Source organism: Branchiostoma lanceolatum, chromosome 5 (assembly GCF_035083965.1).
Source record: "Branchiostoma lanceolatum isolate klBraLanc5 chromosome 5, klBraLanc5.hap2, whole genome shotgun sequence".
NCBI classification, from domain to species: domain Eukaryota; kingdom Metazoa; phylum Chordata; class Leptocardii; order Amphioxiformes; family Branchiostomatidae; genus Branchiostoma; species Branchiostoma lanceolatum.
In genome coordinates, this window is record NC_089726.1 from 13,429,329 (window position 1) to 13,447,150 (window position 17,822).

Here is a 17,822-nt window from a genome sequence, read left to right on the forward strand (position 1 = left end):
GTCAGGTCGTCGCGAGTCGAGGACAGCCTGGAGAAGGGCCCGGGGCAACTGTTTTACACAGAGGACATTGCTCAACATCAATGTTCACCTCTGGCTTGTTGGGCACGTGTGACCGGAATGGCAAAAATCGTCCCATGCCATTTCCTAAGCAAAGGTCAGCCCGTGGTCATGATTGAGACTGAGGCCATGAACTACGTGAGCGCTGTGCATGTGGCGGTGTTCAGGGTCCTGGGGGCGTGGGGACACCAGCTCTGTGTCGGAGGGTCGTCTTTTGTAGCCACACTGTTTGGAAGACGCTCGGTTCTCTGCTGATGCTGATGTGCACCGGAACCGAAGGGTGAGCAACCGAGGGTACTTCTCCGACTCTGTAGAAAATTTCCGAAAGTGACAAATGATGAAGCGAAATGACACACTAACTAAACAAAAATCCTCTATACAATGTCCCATGTTGTATTATCCAAAAGCCAAGGTCTATATCTTACTACATTTTGCCATGCTGCTGTAACTAGTATCCCCCATTTGTGTGTAATAATAATCAGCGTCATTGTCAGCTTCAATGACCAATGATGGAGCTACGTCGGCTACAAAAGATCCATCTCTATTCATGGAGTCTTTTCAGAATCCTGGCAAATCCGCATCACCTATCCGCCCCGGGGATCCTGTAGACTGTGCCACACACATGCGGGGTCCTGTCCCCGGGGGTCACGGGACAAGATGGGCATGACGGAGGGGAAGCAACGGAGGATGCGCTCCTACCAGAGACAATCGTGTTGACACGAGCAGTGGCTCCCAGGAGGCTCCGGGCCTCGGCTGTCTCAGAAGCCCTTCCGTAAAGTAAAGCATCTCCCGTAGAAAAACTAACAAAACGTCCTTTGGAGGTGAACGAGAATCAGAGTAACAACGAGAAGGCGCTGTTCATTGGTGATAATGCATTGGACCAATTTGAATGAACAGTCACAGTGAAGTTATACAAAATATAGGTGAGCTTGAGCACAAAGCTATGCCGAAGTTGATGTATTAGAGAAAAAACATCGTTCCGAGAGCGCAAACCTCTGGAAATTTGAAGCTGCAGTTTGAAAGGAGGCTGCGAGGGAACCGAAATCAAATAAATTTTTCTTGGGCTAGACAACATACCCGGTGCAAACAGACATCACAAGAGTCCACTTATAACTTTTTAAGATTAGTTATCGTGAAAATGAACAGACTAACGCAGCTGAAACCATAACCTTCTTTATGGCGGTATAATCAAGGCCGTCGTTGTTTTCCCCCAACACCACCAGAGATAGGATCAGATAGGCCCTGTAGCAGCCGTGTATGACTCCTCAGCTTGTAAGTAACAGCGTGCTGGGTGTTTATGAGGGTTGATAGCTTCCATACAAACGCTGCCCGCACGTTTGGCAAACGTTGACACAGACTAATTGCGGTTCGAAGTGCCATTTGGGGAGAGAACTTGTGTGATAAGTTTATCGAGCTGACGACGTTACCTTCGTAGAGCCACGGCGTCCGCAAGCTCCCGACCAAAATAGCGCAAACTTTCTTATCGTGGAGGTGCGAAGTACAACTTCAATTAAGATACCGCGGGGGTGTTAAGCAAACGTCAAGAACCTGGCGGAGCTGGGCACGGCATTTTTCCCACGGCGACGCTCAGCCAGAGGTGCGCGGCGTCCTGGGGTCCGTGATCTGCAAGCAGACCACGAGCTGCCGCGGCGCCGCACGTCCCGATAGTTCAAAGCCAACGTCGCCGTCAAGTGTTCGCGTTCTGTGTGTCGGCCGTGTTGGAGAGGTCAGACGTGATTGGACGGCACTGCGGGGGTGGAATATCCGACCACAAGCCACGATAGCTCATCTTAAATTAGTGAAAACGTCAGCGAGTTGCCGATGTAAACAAGGTACAGAGTCCAACGGTTGGCGGCAATTACCGACCTGCAAAACAGCGGAAAGCGACGCAAACTTTCGGACGTTACCTGCCAGGCAACAGGTGTGCGTGGGACAAACAGCGTTGTCCATCACCACACCTGCTTACACGTAGGCACCTCAACAATAGGCCAGGCAGCACGGGAATTAGTCTTCAAACGCTCAAGTGTCGTATATAATCCACCTTGGACAGGAGATCAAATCCGCCCGCGAACAGCAAATAAGTATTTTACAGCGTAGGAGTAGGGTTTAAGCGGTGTCGTTTCCGACACCAAAAATCCATCGGAATGTTAAATTTCAGTTAGAAGTCGTAAAACGCGTGAATTACGCTCAAGTAGGACAGTGAAGATATATTACCCGGTAGATTGTATTGTGTTACGAGTTAGAAGGTCACGAGAGGAAGTGGATGTCAAGAAGAAAAGATTAGATGATGGTTGTGATTAAGTACATAAGAAGAAATGATAACGGCCAATCTATGTTTGCTGTTCTCAAGGGCGCCGCTAGAAGGTCAACAACAAGGTCAAGAAGGGAGTCGGGCGACTATGCATAATAAGTTGTCGGAAAGATCAGAAAAATCGGGGGGGGGGGGGATTGTCGCCCTGTGGCACGAAGGGCAGCAACACGATTTCCCCAGCAAAACCATATCTGGCCCCGATATGTTGAAAAACGCGAATCAGCGCTCCCAAAAAAATAAACGCCGGCGCCGCCCAGAAGGCATGCAAATGAGGCTAAGAAAGCTGATGTTCTGGTATTGTAATAAATAATAAAACAACTCTTGAAATACTACCTATCCTCCAAATCCTACTCTTCGAGCATGCAGAGGTTCGGCTCCGGCTGATTTTTTACGTGATTTTAGGTGTTTTTGTCGGACTTTCGATAGTTTTGTCCCATTTCTTTTTGTCGCCAAGCTAAAATCACGTCAAAAACCAGCCGGAGTCGAACCTCTGCTTGGAGAGTCTCCAGATCCGCCGTACCTGCCGCCAAGCCACGTAGTCAACGGAACGTGTTTCGAGAAAGTAGTCTTCTACTTTCTCTCGCGGAAGGAAAAATTAATGCTTAGAACTTTCGACGTGGCGTAGCGGCTGTCGTCTACTACGATGAAAGATGTTCCAAACTGCATTAGTATGTGCCTGCCTCCGACTACGAGGTTTGATTTTACAATGTAATTCGGGCGTAAAGAAAGAGTAACACTTCAAATGCGAAAAACAATAAGATGTCACGTCAAATAAAATGAAAAATAAGTTAAAAAATATATATAAACGCTAAATGAAGACTAGATCATTGTAATTGCAACTTGAACTCGAACACCTTCGAATTCAGTGAGGCCGAAATCACATAATTATTTGCTTTGACATCAGATTCTACCATGTCATTTTTTCACCATGCCCGTAGGTTTGCATTGAACAATCAAAGACCACCGAAGTAATACCTGAGAATGAGTGTGGAGTTCAGGGTGTTGGTAAAGTAAAGGAGGAAGTGCACAGAAGAGACAAAACTAGCCGAGTCCCTGTTATTCTTGTTCAAGACAAGAGTCCGCAATCTGTCCTAATTTCCACAACCCTGCCATGTAAATGACGTCGCCAAGTTCAACTGAGGACATTGCTGGCGGGGTGACCGCACGTTTGGCGCCCTGCCAGCGGGTAGCCAGCGGGTCCGGGCAGGTGGAACTCCTCCACAAGGGGGCGCGCGGCATGGCGGAACAGCGGGCGATTCCATTGGAGAAAGGAAATTTCCTACATCGTTTTGCCTTCGTCAGGAAAGTTATGTTTTCAAGTTCGTGTTTGGGAACAACATAACTCAAATAGTCATGGATGAATCTTTTTGATGTTTGGTATGTTGTTAGGGGTTGACAAAAGGCTACTATATACTAGTAGTACTGCAGCAGAACTTCCAGTTTTGATATCTTTCTAAATTCATAATACTAAAAAAGTCAAATAAACGCACAACAACCACCAAACAAACTGCCTTCAAACATAGAAATATTTTATTGCCATGATGCCATTACACACACAGCAAAAATATCTGCGTCCCTATTTCCTTTTATTTTTCAGCGCACATCCAACAACTTTGTCTATTTGCTCTGCAAAACCATTGGAAATTGTATCTCTCTTGGCAACAATACTTCATGGCAATTCTAGTGCTGGCAACCTGCAGACATAACTACAAATATCAACATAAATGTTTTGGTTTATCAGTTAATTATACATTTTCAAATTCATTAAAAAAATCTACAGTGCATATCAATATGTATTCTAGAACTTTTATAGCCTCCGTTGCAGACTCCTTCCGGCTGTTTTCATTTTCTAAGTTCCAGTTTTACTATTTCATTTTTTTCTTGTTGTTGGCCAGGAATTAGAAAAAAATGTAATAGTGTAAAAACAATAACTTGAAAAAGAAAACAGCCGGGAGGAGTCTGCATCGGAGGCTAGAACTTTTACACCTTACAATCCAAATTTGGATTGTCATCTAAAAGATAAAAATATCCTTAAGTACATGTCCTCATGTAAAATCTAAAATAATGCTGGGAATATGATACATTTTGTAGAACAAAGTGATACACACCCTGGGTACCATGCTTGCAGTCTACACTGACTCCCAGAGACTTCTCAAAGCCCAATAAGTGGGAATAGGTGTAGACTATGGGGCCGGTACCGAGGCTGACAGATGAAACTACTGAACAATTATCAGTATGGATGAAATCTACTTTGTGTGCCATTTTATCCCAGATGTAACCAATGATTTTCCTCTTCATACACTCTATTTCCTATTACTGTACTTCTTGTAGGAATGTAAAAAAAACAGCAGCTGATAAACATTTCTACTTACTTGTCCACATGTTTCTTGAAATAATTTGTTTTTCAAAGAGACTGACAGCTAAGGCTATGTATAGACAGCAAACTTTCGATCAACTCCTGCCTGTAAACACTATCCAACCAAAATGACCAGATATTTCAAACTTTTCCTCCTGTACTTCATTTTGTTGTTGAAAACTCAATGCAACCTCATGCATATCAAAATAAATGGCTTGCTTTACTGGAATGATCATAATCTGAATCCAAAAGCTATGTACAGTACTTGTACATGTCTTGTGCATTTCATTTATATGGGAGTGCTTTATCTGTGTTATAGATGCTTGCAGTCTTTGATACACATAATATTCTCTATCAATATGGCTTGTACCGTAAAATTCCTATTTACGTACGCACCCCTCCTAACATACGCACCCCCGATTTGGGGACGATTGCGGGCCTGACTCAGTGAGTTAAAACGTTCAGGGGAAAAACCCTCCTAACGTACGCAACCCCTCTCCAGCATTTCGGTGGATAGTTAAGAGGTTGACATGATCATCCTTCCGATGATGTTTACCGACTTAAAGGGTTACTGAGAAAATGTTTCTGGGTAGAAAATATCAAACAATTTAACTAGATGTATTATTTATTCTTTATTACTGATTGATTGTGTGGTAGCATTCCACACTTCATTTGCATGAAGATGTACCATACTCTCATGCTGATATGCGATTTTTCCGAGGAAGAACCCCTCCTAACGTACGCACCCCGACTTTGGTGTTGGCCTGGAGCACCTGCTTGCAACTTGAAAAGTTTTAAAAGTGCGTACGTAAATAGGGATTTTACGGTAAAATGAGTTAACATTTAAGGCAATGTTGGGCAAGGTGAAAGGAAAAGGGACTTTGCGCCAGAGCTTTGTAGCGGAAGAAATAAAAGGTTCTTGACGATGTCTTGACCACTGCACTCTGTGCACTGGACATAAAGAGTACTCTCCGAGCAGAGGTTCGGCACCATCTTGTTGTTGATATCTTTTTTGGCGTTTTCATCAGGCTTTCTGTTTTTCAGGTTTTCATCTTGTCAGCCAGCCAAACCTATGCTATAGTTACAGTCAGCAGAGTTGGATCGTCATGATCAGCTTGTCTGTCACTGACGGAAGCACCAAGAGTATCCTTTGTGTTCTGCATACTTTTCTGCATGATTGTACGCAGCTCTTTACTACCAATACACAGAGTGCAATGTGTCCTGGGGGGTAGGGGTGGGTGTTGTGCTTGCTCTCCAAGATATCATTATAACTTCAACATGGCTGAAATAAATCTATCTTTGAGATTATATGTACCGATTCCAATACACCATAGGCTTGAAGGATGTGCATTGGTGCATTACAGCTTAATTTGCCTATCAGCCCTTTGTAAGAAATTTATGTCCAAAGCCATCACGCTATCTATCTTCTGTTTGTTACATGGCATCTCCAATTCAAACAATTTGTTGTGTGTTCATTTGAAAAAGTCGAGGACATGTTGATTTTGCAGGGTCATAGTTAAAATCATATCAAGATGCATTTCAAAGGACCCTTCAATATAGTTGAGAAAGTTTAAAATCATTCCAAATATCTACAGTACTTTCTGCATCTTCATTTTGACAGTACCTGTATCTCATACTTTCAGACTGCAATCTCTGAAGAAATACATAATTCCAATTTGAATCCTTGTTTTCATTTTGACTTACCTATTAATTTGACTTCTTGCACACACTGACCCCAAAATTACACGTTTGAGTATTAAACATGAATAGCCATTCCTTTTATCTGTGTTGTCAGTCACTGGCCAACCACAATGAATTGATTGTTTGTAATTACCAAACCAAAATCAATTTTGCAATGGAACAATCCTTCAGGAAGCATTTGATTACTTAGAAAGGCAGCCATGATTTGGTACACTTTGGTACACATGTAGAGCCCTGTATAGTCCAGTACAGTACGACTACCCCCCTCCCCCCAAACAGACATCTTTCCTCACAGCTCTGACTTGGGTTCTTCCTTCTTGGAGGAGGTCTTGGGGTCGAACTTGAGGGATGCAGAGTTGATACAGTAGCGCTGGCCGGTGGGCTTGGGACCGTCGTCAAACACATGGCCGAGATGAGCTCCACACTGGAGAACGACAGGACAAAAACGTGTTTGCAACTTGTAGATATGGACACACAATTATATCTACTAGCAATATATGAACACAAACTCGAACTCTGCAAGAATGGTCTGTAGAGCCAAATTTAGGTTATTGAACTCGCTGTGGGGCAAAGGGACAGTTAGTCTGTTTGCCAGACTATTTCCAGGTCCTAAACAGGCCTAAGCTCTTAGACTCAAGAAACAACTAGAGCAAGCTGCTAGGGGGCCCAAACCTACACCACTTCTTTATTACATCATAAGCTATCTGCCACCCAAAAATCAAGACCTTAGCACGTCCAGTTCAAAATATACAAAAGTAGATAACTTCAGCAAGGGTTAAGGCAAAGGTTAGCCTGTTTTTAGGCAGCTTTACTACTATGAGGAAGTAAACACCTCAGCAAGGCTGCCTGCAGAGCTTGGCGATAATGCAGATGTATACCTGCAACTGCGGAATGTTGGCCAGTCAGTCCCCTGCAGCAGTTACAGCAAAAACATAGCCTGGATACCAGACTTGTTTGGTGGTTTATTCATTCTATACTGACCTGTAGATTGGACTTCAGTTGTACAGGTGTGATATGCAAGCTAATGAAGAATAGCAAATACTACCGGAATGATACTTCCAAATCCTAGGCTATGGTCAAGGCAAATGAAAGGGCAGCTGTTGTAAGACACATCCATGCACATGTAATACTTTTTTGAGAAACGTAAAAAATAGAGGGTACAAGGTGCAATGAGGACTCAAAAGAGACATTTTCTTCTGACTGAGTCTGAAGATTATACCAAGGGAAAGTTTTGGCACTGTAGACAACTCGTGCTAGCCAGCTATGTTCACTATGTTAGAGTGACAAGTGTCACCCAGAGGGTCATCACAGGTGAATCTGCTCAGATGTTATCACTTCAATAGACAGTAGGAGATTCCCCCACAATGTCATAAATCATATTGTCATTAGGGTAAGGTGATAGCAGGCTTTGAAGTCCCAGTTGTTGCATGGCTGACTGGGTCCAGGTAAACCAAACCTGGCTCCTGTTTCACCTCAGCTAAGCACTCCTCTCAATCATGCTGATTATTCCAAGGCCACACATTCATCCAAAGGCTCGATTTATTCCACAAACACCTTAATGTGATTTGGTGTTTGTATAAGCATCTTAATGACAATACCCCAGGAATGGCTAACGCGCCATGCATTGGTCAATGTCAACTCTTACAGTAAGTAGGCGTATGTGGTCCAGGGGTCGTGTGGCCACATAAAGGCTGCTGCAACACTTTCCACTTCTAGTAAGACCTCAGCTGTCTATTGCTTGTGTGGTTGATAATGTGATAAGGTATGTTTCTGGTGGGATTATGCTATTGCTGTGCAACAGTACAACAAGATTATTGAGGAAAATGTCTTTTCCTTGAGGCAATACTTACAGCCAAACACAAAATATATCCTACAGCCAAAAATTGATTATCTCATTAGTATAAAAATGTACTAACGTTCCAGCTGTCACAAGAATATTGACAGAAGAATTACCGGGATGATCTCACATAAGGTTTATAACTTTTATATTTGCAAGGCACAAGTTTAATTTTCACATCGACTTCACAAAAAGCGCCCTACAGGCCGATTTGAGTTTCTCATGAATAAACAAATGTTCAAACAAACAACGAAACGCTCCTCTACCCTAGACTGAACTGTGCTGGGGGAGTCCATACCTGTCTGGTCTTACCTTTAAAGTGTGTTAACATTCTTGCTTGCTGAACACAGAACGTGCTGTCAAAACATCCCATCATGCAGCGCTAGAAATAGCCCTCCCGGAACATGAAAGCAAACTGATAACAACAAATATGGCAGGAAGGGTCTGGGCCAAGGGGGGTCCTTAATCAAATTGACACCACTCCTTTAGTGGGATTTTGGCGGATAAAATCTATTTATGTCTATAATCTAATTTACGAGGCAGGGGTGGAGTACAGTGAGGCTTTCTGTGCCCCGGGTATGCTGAAGAGGCATACATGCACATGTATGTAAAAATCAAACACTGTGTTCCAGTACTGTTACTCAGGTATTTTAGTATGTTAGTGGACAGTTAACCAACAATGGCCACATGCCTGAAAAAAGTAAAAACTTCTTTGAGTGTTGTAGAAGTTCCCATTAATCATGACTGTGCTCTAACTGTGTGATGTCCCTAACATTTGCAGCCCACAGGACCAGAACCTACCTACTCACCTAGTTGAGGTATAGCAGTAGAAACGAATTTCGTACCTTTGAACAAGTCGTCTCCGTCCTGACCATGCCGAAGGAGCTGTCCTCCGTCATCGTCACCGCTGCCTCGTCGATCTGATCGTAGAAGGACGGCCAGCCTGGGAAGTAGAGCGATGAGAATGCTGTGATTAGTAATTATCTCTGTGACTAGAGAATGTCACCATAACCACATGAACTGTCCTGTCTTTAACTCCAGTCAAATAACCTCATAACCACACAGGATGTTGTGAATACCACAAATGGCACATGTATTACTGATTGTACACAACCACAGCAACCACAGGCTGACCATCTGAAATTTTGCTGCCAATCTAACCATCCCAGCATCATGGGTTGCATAAAACTTGGGCACTCACGGTACTGGTCTCACCTCAGAGTAGATGCCATTGCATTTTTAATTTCATGGAAAATCTACCAATACCTGTAGTACCATTCCAAAAATTTCCAACAAACATATCCCAAACTCCAAGTCATCTTCTGTCCACTAGCATTGGCAGAAAATAACAGTATAACAGACCTTCATGATGGTCGACTTTTAAAAGGTTCTCATTACTTTGTATCTGAGCTAAGTAAAGGATTTCCCTTGGACAAGAAGCTTTGGAACCTGAGAATCTTATACGTTATACTTATTCTGGCCAGACTACACCTAGTCTGGCCAGAGATCTCCCAAATGTTTGATATCTAAGTTATAAGATATCTAATTCTTTTCAGCAGGCTCCTTTACAGTAGCCTGGCCAGTGGGTGCCATCCAATTACTACCAGGGCTCCTACACTCACTTCCCTGAAAAAACGTTTTCTCTCGGGTAGTGTAGGAGCCCCAGTAGTAATCAGATGGCACCCAGGCTACCTTTACAGAACAGCCACTGTGAATGGGCTGGTAGTCTTAAGATCCACCCATTCACAGTCCAAATGAACAAGCCATGGGAACAGCCCTTTGTAGAGTAATACACTGTTCATGGCTCTTCATTTGATGTAGAACAACAAGGAGGGAGATACTGCTACTGTTGTGTCTCAACACAAGTCTTCCCACAAAATTTGTGGACCTTGCTTGCATGGTCATTTAGTCGTCTTCCTATCTAAGCTGTGGAAGAATGGCTGTGCCGGGAGCTCACTGTTAGCCAGTCGTGTACATCTCCATGTGAAAGCCTGCGACGACCCGCAGATAACGTAGCAATGGTGGGAAAAGTAAGGTGGTACTGTTGCCGACGGTGTGCCCCAGACACCGACACAACATGGGTCCTCCGACAACAATACATCCACATTTCAATAACAGCAGCCTTTCAGAACATAATCATTTTCTCATTACAGGGGTAGCCTGGGAGTGACAGAGCTCAGGCATGGTCCTCACAGTCTACACAACATCAAAGGACATTTCTGCCATTTTATGTTAGGTTTAAAGTGGTGGTCCAAGTCAGGAGTGAGTAAGCGGAGGAGAACATAAACACTGTTGGCAGTAGCTACAGAAATGTAGATTTGAGAGGATGATACAGCACCAAAATACAATGTCTGTCATTTGCTAGTCAAAACTAGAATGAAAACAATGCTAATTGTGAAAAGGACAAGACAAGAGATCACAAACCAGACTGTTTACAGACTGGGTGGTCCCATGAATCATGTTTGTGGCATTGGGATGGTTCTACATGCCCCTGCATACTTACAATGACCTTCTATTCAAAGGTACTAACATGTCTTATTACCTCTCGCCTCAGGCAGGGAGACTATGTTTTCAAAGTTGGTTTTGTGTGTGTATGTTTGTTTGTTTGCGTGTGTGTTTGTGTGTGTGTGCGTGTGTGTATGTTTGTATGTGTGTGTGTGTGTGCGTGCGTGTATATGTGTGTGTATGCATGTGGTGTGTGTGTGTATGTGTATATCATGTATGCCTGTGTGTGTGTGTGTGTGTGTGTGCGTGCAAGTATATGTCATTATGTGTGCATGCATGTGCCCTTACATGTAAGTATGTATGTGTATATCATGTATGCCTGTATGTGTGTTTGTGTGCATTTAGATAGCTAAAGAAATCATAACTAAATTTTCATGATTCAATATTGGTTTTGTCCCAAAGCAGTATGGGTAAGGGCCTGCTGCCTTTATATAGACGGTGGGTGATTTCCAATACTTCTGTGTGCGAATAAGCCTTGGCCTGTAGTCTTTAAGGTTTCTATATACAACATTAATTTAGTGTATGTCTACAAAAACTGAAGATTTTAGTCAGAACGAAGAACAACCAACCAAAAACAGGACATGCATTGGAGTATGCAAACACTTCACTTGCTAATCACCTCAATATGCTCCATAATGCCACCTTGCCCTTTCATGTCAAGACCATTAGTTAACCAGCAGACAAAGATCACCTGTGCAAACTACTTGACATAACAAAGAAAGTAATCTAACACTGACATGTAGGTCAACTTCAAAAGAAAGGCTAAAAGTACAGTCAAACCTGCCTATAGCGGTCACTCAAGGGACTGGCCAAAATCGACCGCTATGGACAGGTGGCCGCTCTATAGAAACGGTTGATTTTGACCACGAGCAATAAGTGGCACACTGAGAAACATTTATTCACATACTATACATGTACTGTGTACAGTCAAACTTGGTCTACCGACCACTTCCACAAGACGACGATCGCCGCCAGATGACTGCTTTCGGTCGGTCCCGATTTTTTCACAAGCATATTATTTAAGTCCAAGTCGATCCATCGATCCGCCCCCAAACCGGAGCACATGTGACAAAAATGTTGCCGAAGACAACCGTGTCAATTTCAATTGCGCGGTGACATCATTTTATCGGCAAAAAATTGCGGAATATCACGGTAAGATCAGCCTGTTTGGGTTGGATTCGGCGGGGGAAAAACAAAATGGCTCCTGAGGTCATAGGGTCATTAGGATAGTCTACTGTAATGTAGGTGTGGGGTATGATTTTACTCTACATTGGATAGTACAATATGTAAACTTATTTCGTCAAAGAAGTTCTTTGAATAAAGAGAACAGATAAATAAAGAATTGATGACTTTGTAACCTTTTTTAGAGGATAAAAGGCGTCTGTATTATTTTTAACAAACTGCTCGCCCATGCTACTACTAGTGAAGTAACCCAAGTAAACAAAGCGTTGGCAACATGTTTCTGGCGTCTTAGCGGTTTTGGAAATTCAAAACCCTCACCAGGGGCATAATAAAACCATAGACAACATTTTCATGGGTAACACTGATATAAAAAAAGTATAATGACAATATTTTTCTGCCGAAATTTGAAAGAAATCTTGCGGCGACCATGCGCCGGGACCGTTATCGGCAGTGTTTCCAGACCCGCGGGACCGAAAACCGTGTGGCCGCGACCGCGTTGGACAGTGACCGCTATAGACGAATTCTTAATGCTTACGTCAATGGGGAAAATCAAAGGGACCGACAAAAAGTGACCACTATGGGCAGGTGGCCGCTATGCAAAGGTGACCGCTAATACAGGTTTGACTGTAGTTTATTGCATAGATTAAGAAGCATTGTCAACTTGATTTAACTGCATGACAAAATTAAGAAGTTAAACTTAAAGAATACATCTTCCACACAAAATCTAAACAAGCCCATACATAAAACTGGAATGCTGTTGATCAATAGTTTCATTCATCCAAAATGTATCCTTCAATGGCCACAACCTAACCTTGGCAGCAATCCTTTGTAGTCAATTTGACATGAATTTCAAGGACTTCTTGTTGAAACTTCACATCTTTCCTGGCATTAAAACTAATTTCTCACTACTCTCTACCTGACCCTAAGTAATTTTATGAAAGACTGCAATAATTTTATCATAACTTACCACATCCAGCGTCAAACTTTGTCTCCGATCTGTAAAATAAAGATGACAAGATTCAGAAACTTACGGGAAGAGCTGCTGCCATTTTTACAACCAAGACATGAAACACCTTGCCACCTTTGACTCCTGTAATAAAGAACAAATCATTGTGCCCCAGGGAAAACGTCAAAGCAGCCCAGACAACATTTTCCAGCTAATGTTTAAACAAAGATCTATAGGGGTCAACAAAGTTGTGCACAAGTCCGTACATCTGTCATTCCAACATGAGGTGGCTTTTGGCCTGATCTCTGCAAGGCAATTTCTACAGAGCATGATTGTTAATAGAGAAATATTGCAGCAAAACATAAGGTATTTGTCACCGAAGCTTCATATGACAACATGGTTTCCCCTATATAACACAAAACATTCAATATTGACCTCAGTGCAATGCTGCAGGATACAATAGCAGAGATACAGACTTCTTTATAAGGTGCATTTACTTGATCAAAGATAATCATGAACCAGGAGTGTCTTACTTGAAGAGTTGGGCTCCACAGACCACACACTGGTACATTCCTGGCCTTGTCTCATCATTTAACTCCCCTGTAAAAGGTCTGCAGGAGAGATAAACACATGTTGTTAAACACTGCTTTAGTCTGAAACATATTGATGTTGTATCACTAAAACTACAATTGTGTTGTCTTCTACACATGGATTTTTTTGTATTCCCCCATTTCTTATTAATCAAGACAATTTTTGCTACAGATAAAGCTTGAGAAAAATAAAGGACAGATAAAACTTGAGAAAGATAAAGGAGCTAGGTGATTTTGAGGTGCTGCTGAATTATTAAGATAATGAGGACAGGCTTTAGACTGCAGAAATGGTATCAAACATATATCAAACATGACTTGAGTCTGCCCTACAGTTTTAGATGTTGGTGGTGGTGATCAAAGAGTTAGGCGGAATTGCACCATATGGACACCACTTTTACAGCTTGGCATGTTACACTGTTAGTCAGGAATTTGTTTTCTTGCATCAATCTGACGAGTTAGGCAATTTTGATTCTCGTAGGCTAGGACAGAACAATCAAACAATTAATACATTCTATGTCTTATAAGATAACAACTAGTTTATCCCAAAGGAAAGTATTTCTTCTCACACCCCACTGTCACATGCACCAATATACAGATCAATGTTGTATAGAGATTGAAGATACAATCAGGATAAAGTTGAGGTCCTTTACCTCTCTGTGCCCTTCTCCTGGGTGACCTCATACTGGATTGGCGTCAACTTCTTCTTTAATTCCTCTTTGTCAAAGCTCATCTTGCAGTTCCCCAGCTGCTTACAAGTTCCTAAAAACATACAAGAAGAATTGGTAAGAACACTTTTGTCACATCAACAACCACTTTGTAAAAAAAATTCTGAAGTTGAACCATAGTGACCAATGCTAATTACTATAGCCAATGTACAACATCACATGTTATCATGATGATGTATAAATGTATGTGGTAAAAATTATGCTGAAGAAATAAACAAGTCCACACCTTCAGACTACAATTGGACCTCAACAACTGATCAAATGAAAAGGCCTATGGCCGCCTTGCCTGCAGTCTGACAAGGAGTCTAATAATCAACAAGAGTTGGTCTAAGTGTACTGCCAATAGAAACACATACTACAGGAAACCAGTAAAAACAGCAGACATTTGACCCTGACTTCTCTGAGCTGAGGTCATTGTAAATAAAGGACAGGCTGGCCATATGGTGTCAGAACAAGTTTGCCCTTGGTAAGAGGAAAATTCCTTCCTGACCTAAACATATGTTCCTTCAGGGTGTTTCTCAGTTGTTTACCATTCCTGGCATACCACTTTGATATCTTGTGTCCGACACAATACATACTGATACTTGATCTACTAACACTCTATAATAAACTAAAATACCAGCTGCAATATCACCAGTCAGATTCCTAAGTTGAAATTTCAGTACATGGAATCAAAGAGACATACAAACACTTGACAGAATTTTCTTTGAGTTTGACACCGGTTTCTTGACTTTCTAATGACTGTAGGTCATGGTATGTGATATTGGATCCTTGATTACATGTGTAGAATCTAAACAGACATTGGCACCCACTCTTCATGTTATATTATCCAGTGGAAATCAGCTATTTGGAAAGTATTAACATTCCAAATTCAACTCATCACATACCTGAGCTCTGTGTGCTTGATGTGATGACTAAGAACTTATCACTGTGACCTTGATGATTAACTAAAAGTGAGTCAACCTGAGAAGTTCTTCTGAGTCACAAGTGGACTTAGTCCAGGGAGCCCAACCAGCAGCTCTGATTTAATACAAAACAAGCAGGTCTACCATTGTTCTCTACAAGTCTCTCATCATCATCTCTAGGTTTTATTATACTAAACATATCCGATAATTACTGATGTAGTCTGCCATCTTACTTTGCATGACAAGGCTAAATTGATTTCAGGAATGTTGTAAGACAAGATGTGCGAACAAATGATAATGTCATTGGTTACCAATGGTCTCAATTTAAGCTAACAAAATCCAATTATGATGCCATCTGGTAAATTACAACAATCCTCATAAAATGTTGTAGTATTACTTCTAACAAGTCTGTCTTAACATTTTCACAACATTCTGTATATATTTCTTGTTTGGCGTAATCCGATATGAAATGCAGATGATCTAAATACATTGTAGATACGAAATTCACTATGACAGGTGGCATCTAACTGTTTCTGACAGCAATTCTTCTCTTCCAACCATAACAGCATTTTGGTTGCATCAAAATGAGCATCTGACTATTGATTCATGGATTCTTCTCCCAATATCTAATTACGCTGGCAGGATGGATCATTAAGTTTGCAGTATTTGCTCTGTTCATGTTTGGCTTCATGCATCTGTTAAGACAGCGCCTGTAGGCAAATCTGTAGTTTTAATTATTTTCTGCTGCTGCTGCTGCTTCTAGTAATTATAATACATATAGTCATTAAATATCAATTTATATTTGTTAGACTGTGAATACAGGAATGAATTCCAGACATCAGGTACAGTATTTTGAAAGTTTTTCATCCAATGCCAATGTAATTACACTCCATATGGTGCAATCATGACAATGTTTTATACCAACTATATTGTCAGTTCCTGTTTATACTATGAAGCTCCACCACAAAACCAGATGATGAACAATGGCAACAACACACATACAAACACCACTGGAATACTAAAAATGGGAAATCTAGATTGCAGTTATCAAAATATACTGTTAGAACTGCACATTATAAATCTTTATGACTCGTTGGGTACTACTCAGAGCTCAGTACATTTGTATAACTTTAAGTATTTACCATGAAAATGATGAAATATTAACAAATCACACCGACTAAATTTCTAGTTCATGTCCACATCTCTCAACTCAATAACTGTCTCATAGAGTTCGTTTTTTCTACAAAATCTTTGGATAAGACCTCATTCGAACAATTTGCTCAGTCACTCTTTTATCCTCATGCCTCTTTGTCCAGTCAATTCATTCCTTTCACAGATATTAGAACCACATGCCACAACAGCCTAACTGAAAAGATACACACCGAAAGTGGTTGCGCCAAGATAGACATGGCCTTGCTGCCAAGACTTCTCAAGTATTCTTGGCCTGGCATAGCATGCAATCCTCGCCACGCAGACTAGACTCCTTAAAGTAAACATTCTTCCCTACCAGTCTGCGTTCCTGCACGAAGATGCCCGGGGGAGATGATGATGAGGAAAAGATCAAAACTGGGTGATTTCACAACACCTTATGTAAGGAAAACATTTGTAACACATACTTCTGATGACAAAGCCTCTACTTCCGGGTTGTTGGCCATCCCTCCTCCCGCCCCTTCTCGCGTTAACTACGGCTTCCTCGAGACAGGGAAGTCTCCACATTTGGCACCCCGTTTGCCCTGATGCGCACTATGCGCTCCAGACTCCCAGTAAGAGTCAACCTTGCCAAATATATCGCCAGGTTTGGTGGAATTTATTTACGTAGGCACACACGCAGTACTCCTATATTTGGGGTGGCCTCATTACCCAGAAAAAAATGTAGAAGGACTCTTGAAGTCTCCGGTGCGTAAAACATGACCCAGGCACAAAACACACACATAAATCTTCAACGAACTGATAACAAAACTACTTTCCCACCTTCTTGTAGTTGAACCGACGCGGAAACCTGCGCGAAAGGGAAGGAAAACAGATAGAAAAGCAACGTCACCCAAGAGAAAACGCTAGAAACTTTCGAAAATGCCGGCCACATCCGGGTTCTTTACCGGAAACCGAGCGGTCCGTGTATTTACCGAAATACACGAAATACAAGATGAGTAAAATCTGCCGGAATACAATATAATTTAATGAGTAGGTTGCTAAATTTTGGCATAAATACATTCTTCCATCATGCCGATATATAGCAACCTGTGATGTTTACTCATCAAATCATACTTTATTTCGATTAATTTCACCCATCTTCATGTGTATTTCGGTGGTGTATTTCGTGTATTTTTGGTAAATACACGGACCCAAAACCGAGGTCATAGCGCTTGCGCAGAGCTATATAATGTGGAATCCTGGGATGTATTAGGAGGTCATTGATCCGAGAAAGGTCATACAAGTTCTCCCAGAGGTGCACATGTTGGACAGGTAACTAGCAAATTACGGTACAACTTCATACATGGTACATGGACCTGGATCTCCTAAGTAATATAATTTGATAGTGGCTAGCACAACAGAACAACAGCACAACAGCTTCATCTCTCCAATAACCTTCTATACATCATTTGCGAAAGCTGCAAAACCTTGTTACTGTCACTTTGACCCACCACTTGGAATATGTTTTAAGGTGTACAAATTAACATTGTACAATAACATGATCATTGTGCGCATG

General features: G+C 41.8%; 1 protein-coding gene across 2 annotated transcripts; it reads right to left on the reverse strand.

Moving 5' to 3' along the window:
• Nucleotides 1–6,232: 6,232 nt before the first annotated feature.
• On the reverse strand, nt 6,233–17,225 carry LOC136435285 (peptide methionine sulfoxide reductase MsrB-like). 2 transcript variants are annotated; one of them, XM_066428612.1, is made up of 6 exons: nt 17,087–17,225; nt 14,136–14,244; nt 13,429–13,506; nt 12,917–12,945; nt 9,108–9,205; nt 6,233–6,849 (listed from the first exon to the last, which is right to left on the reverse strand). In XM_066428612.1, exons 1-6 carry the CDS (start codon nt 17,196–17,198, stop codon nt 6,715–6,717), a joined length of 561 nt encoding a protein of 186 aa, XP_066284709.1. In that variant the 5' UTR covers nt 17,199–17,225; the 3' UTR covers nt 6,233–6,714. The 2 variants fall into 2 exon arrangements, with proteins under 2 accessions (XP_066284709.1, XP_066284710.1); XM_066428613.1 differs by lacking the exon at nt 17,087–17,225 and adding an exon at nt 16,732–16,907.
• Nucleotides 17,226–17,822: the final 597 nt, after the last annotated feature.

Coding starts and splice junctions, on each gene's coding strand:
- LOC136435285 (XM_066428612.1), bottom strand. CDS start 17,198: ATGTGGCCGGCATTTTCGAAAGTTTCTAGCGTTTTCTCTTGGGTGACG. Junction 13,507..14,135: donor CAGGAGAAGGGCACAGAGAG/GTAAAGGACCTC, acceptor TCTCTCCTGCAG/ACCTTTTACAGGGGAGTTAA. Junction 9,206..12,916: donor AAAGTTTGACGCTGGATGTG/GTAAGTTATGAT, acceptor TCTACTTCCCAG/GCTGGCCGTCCTTCTACGAT.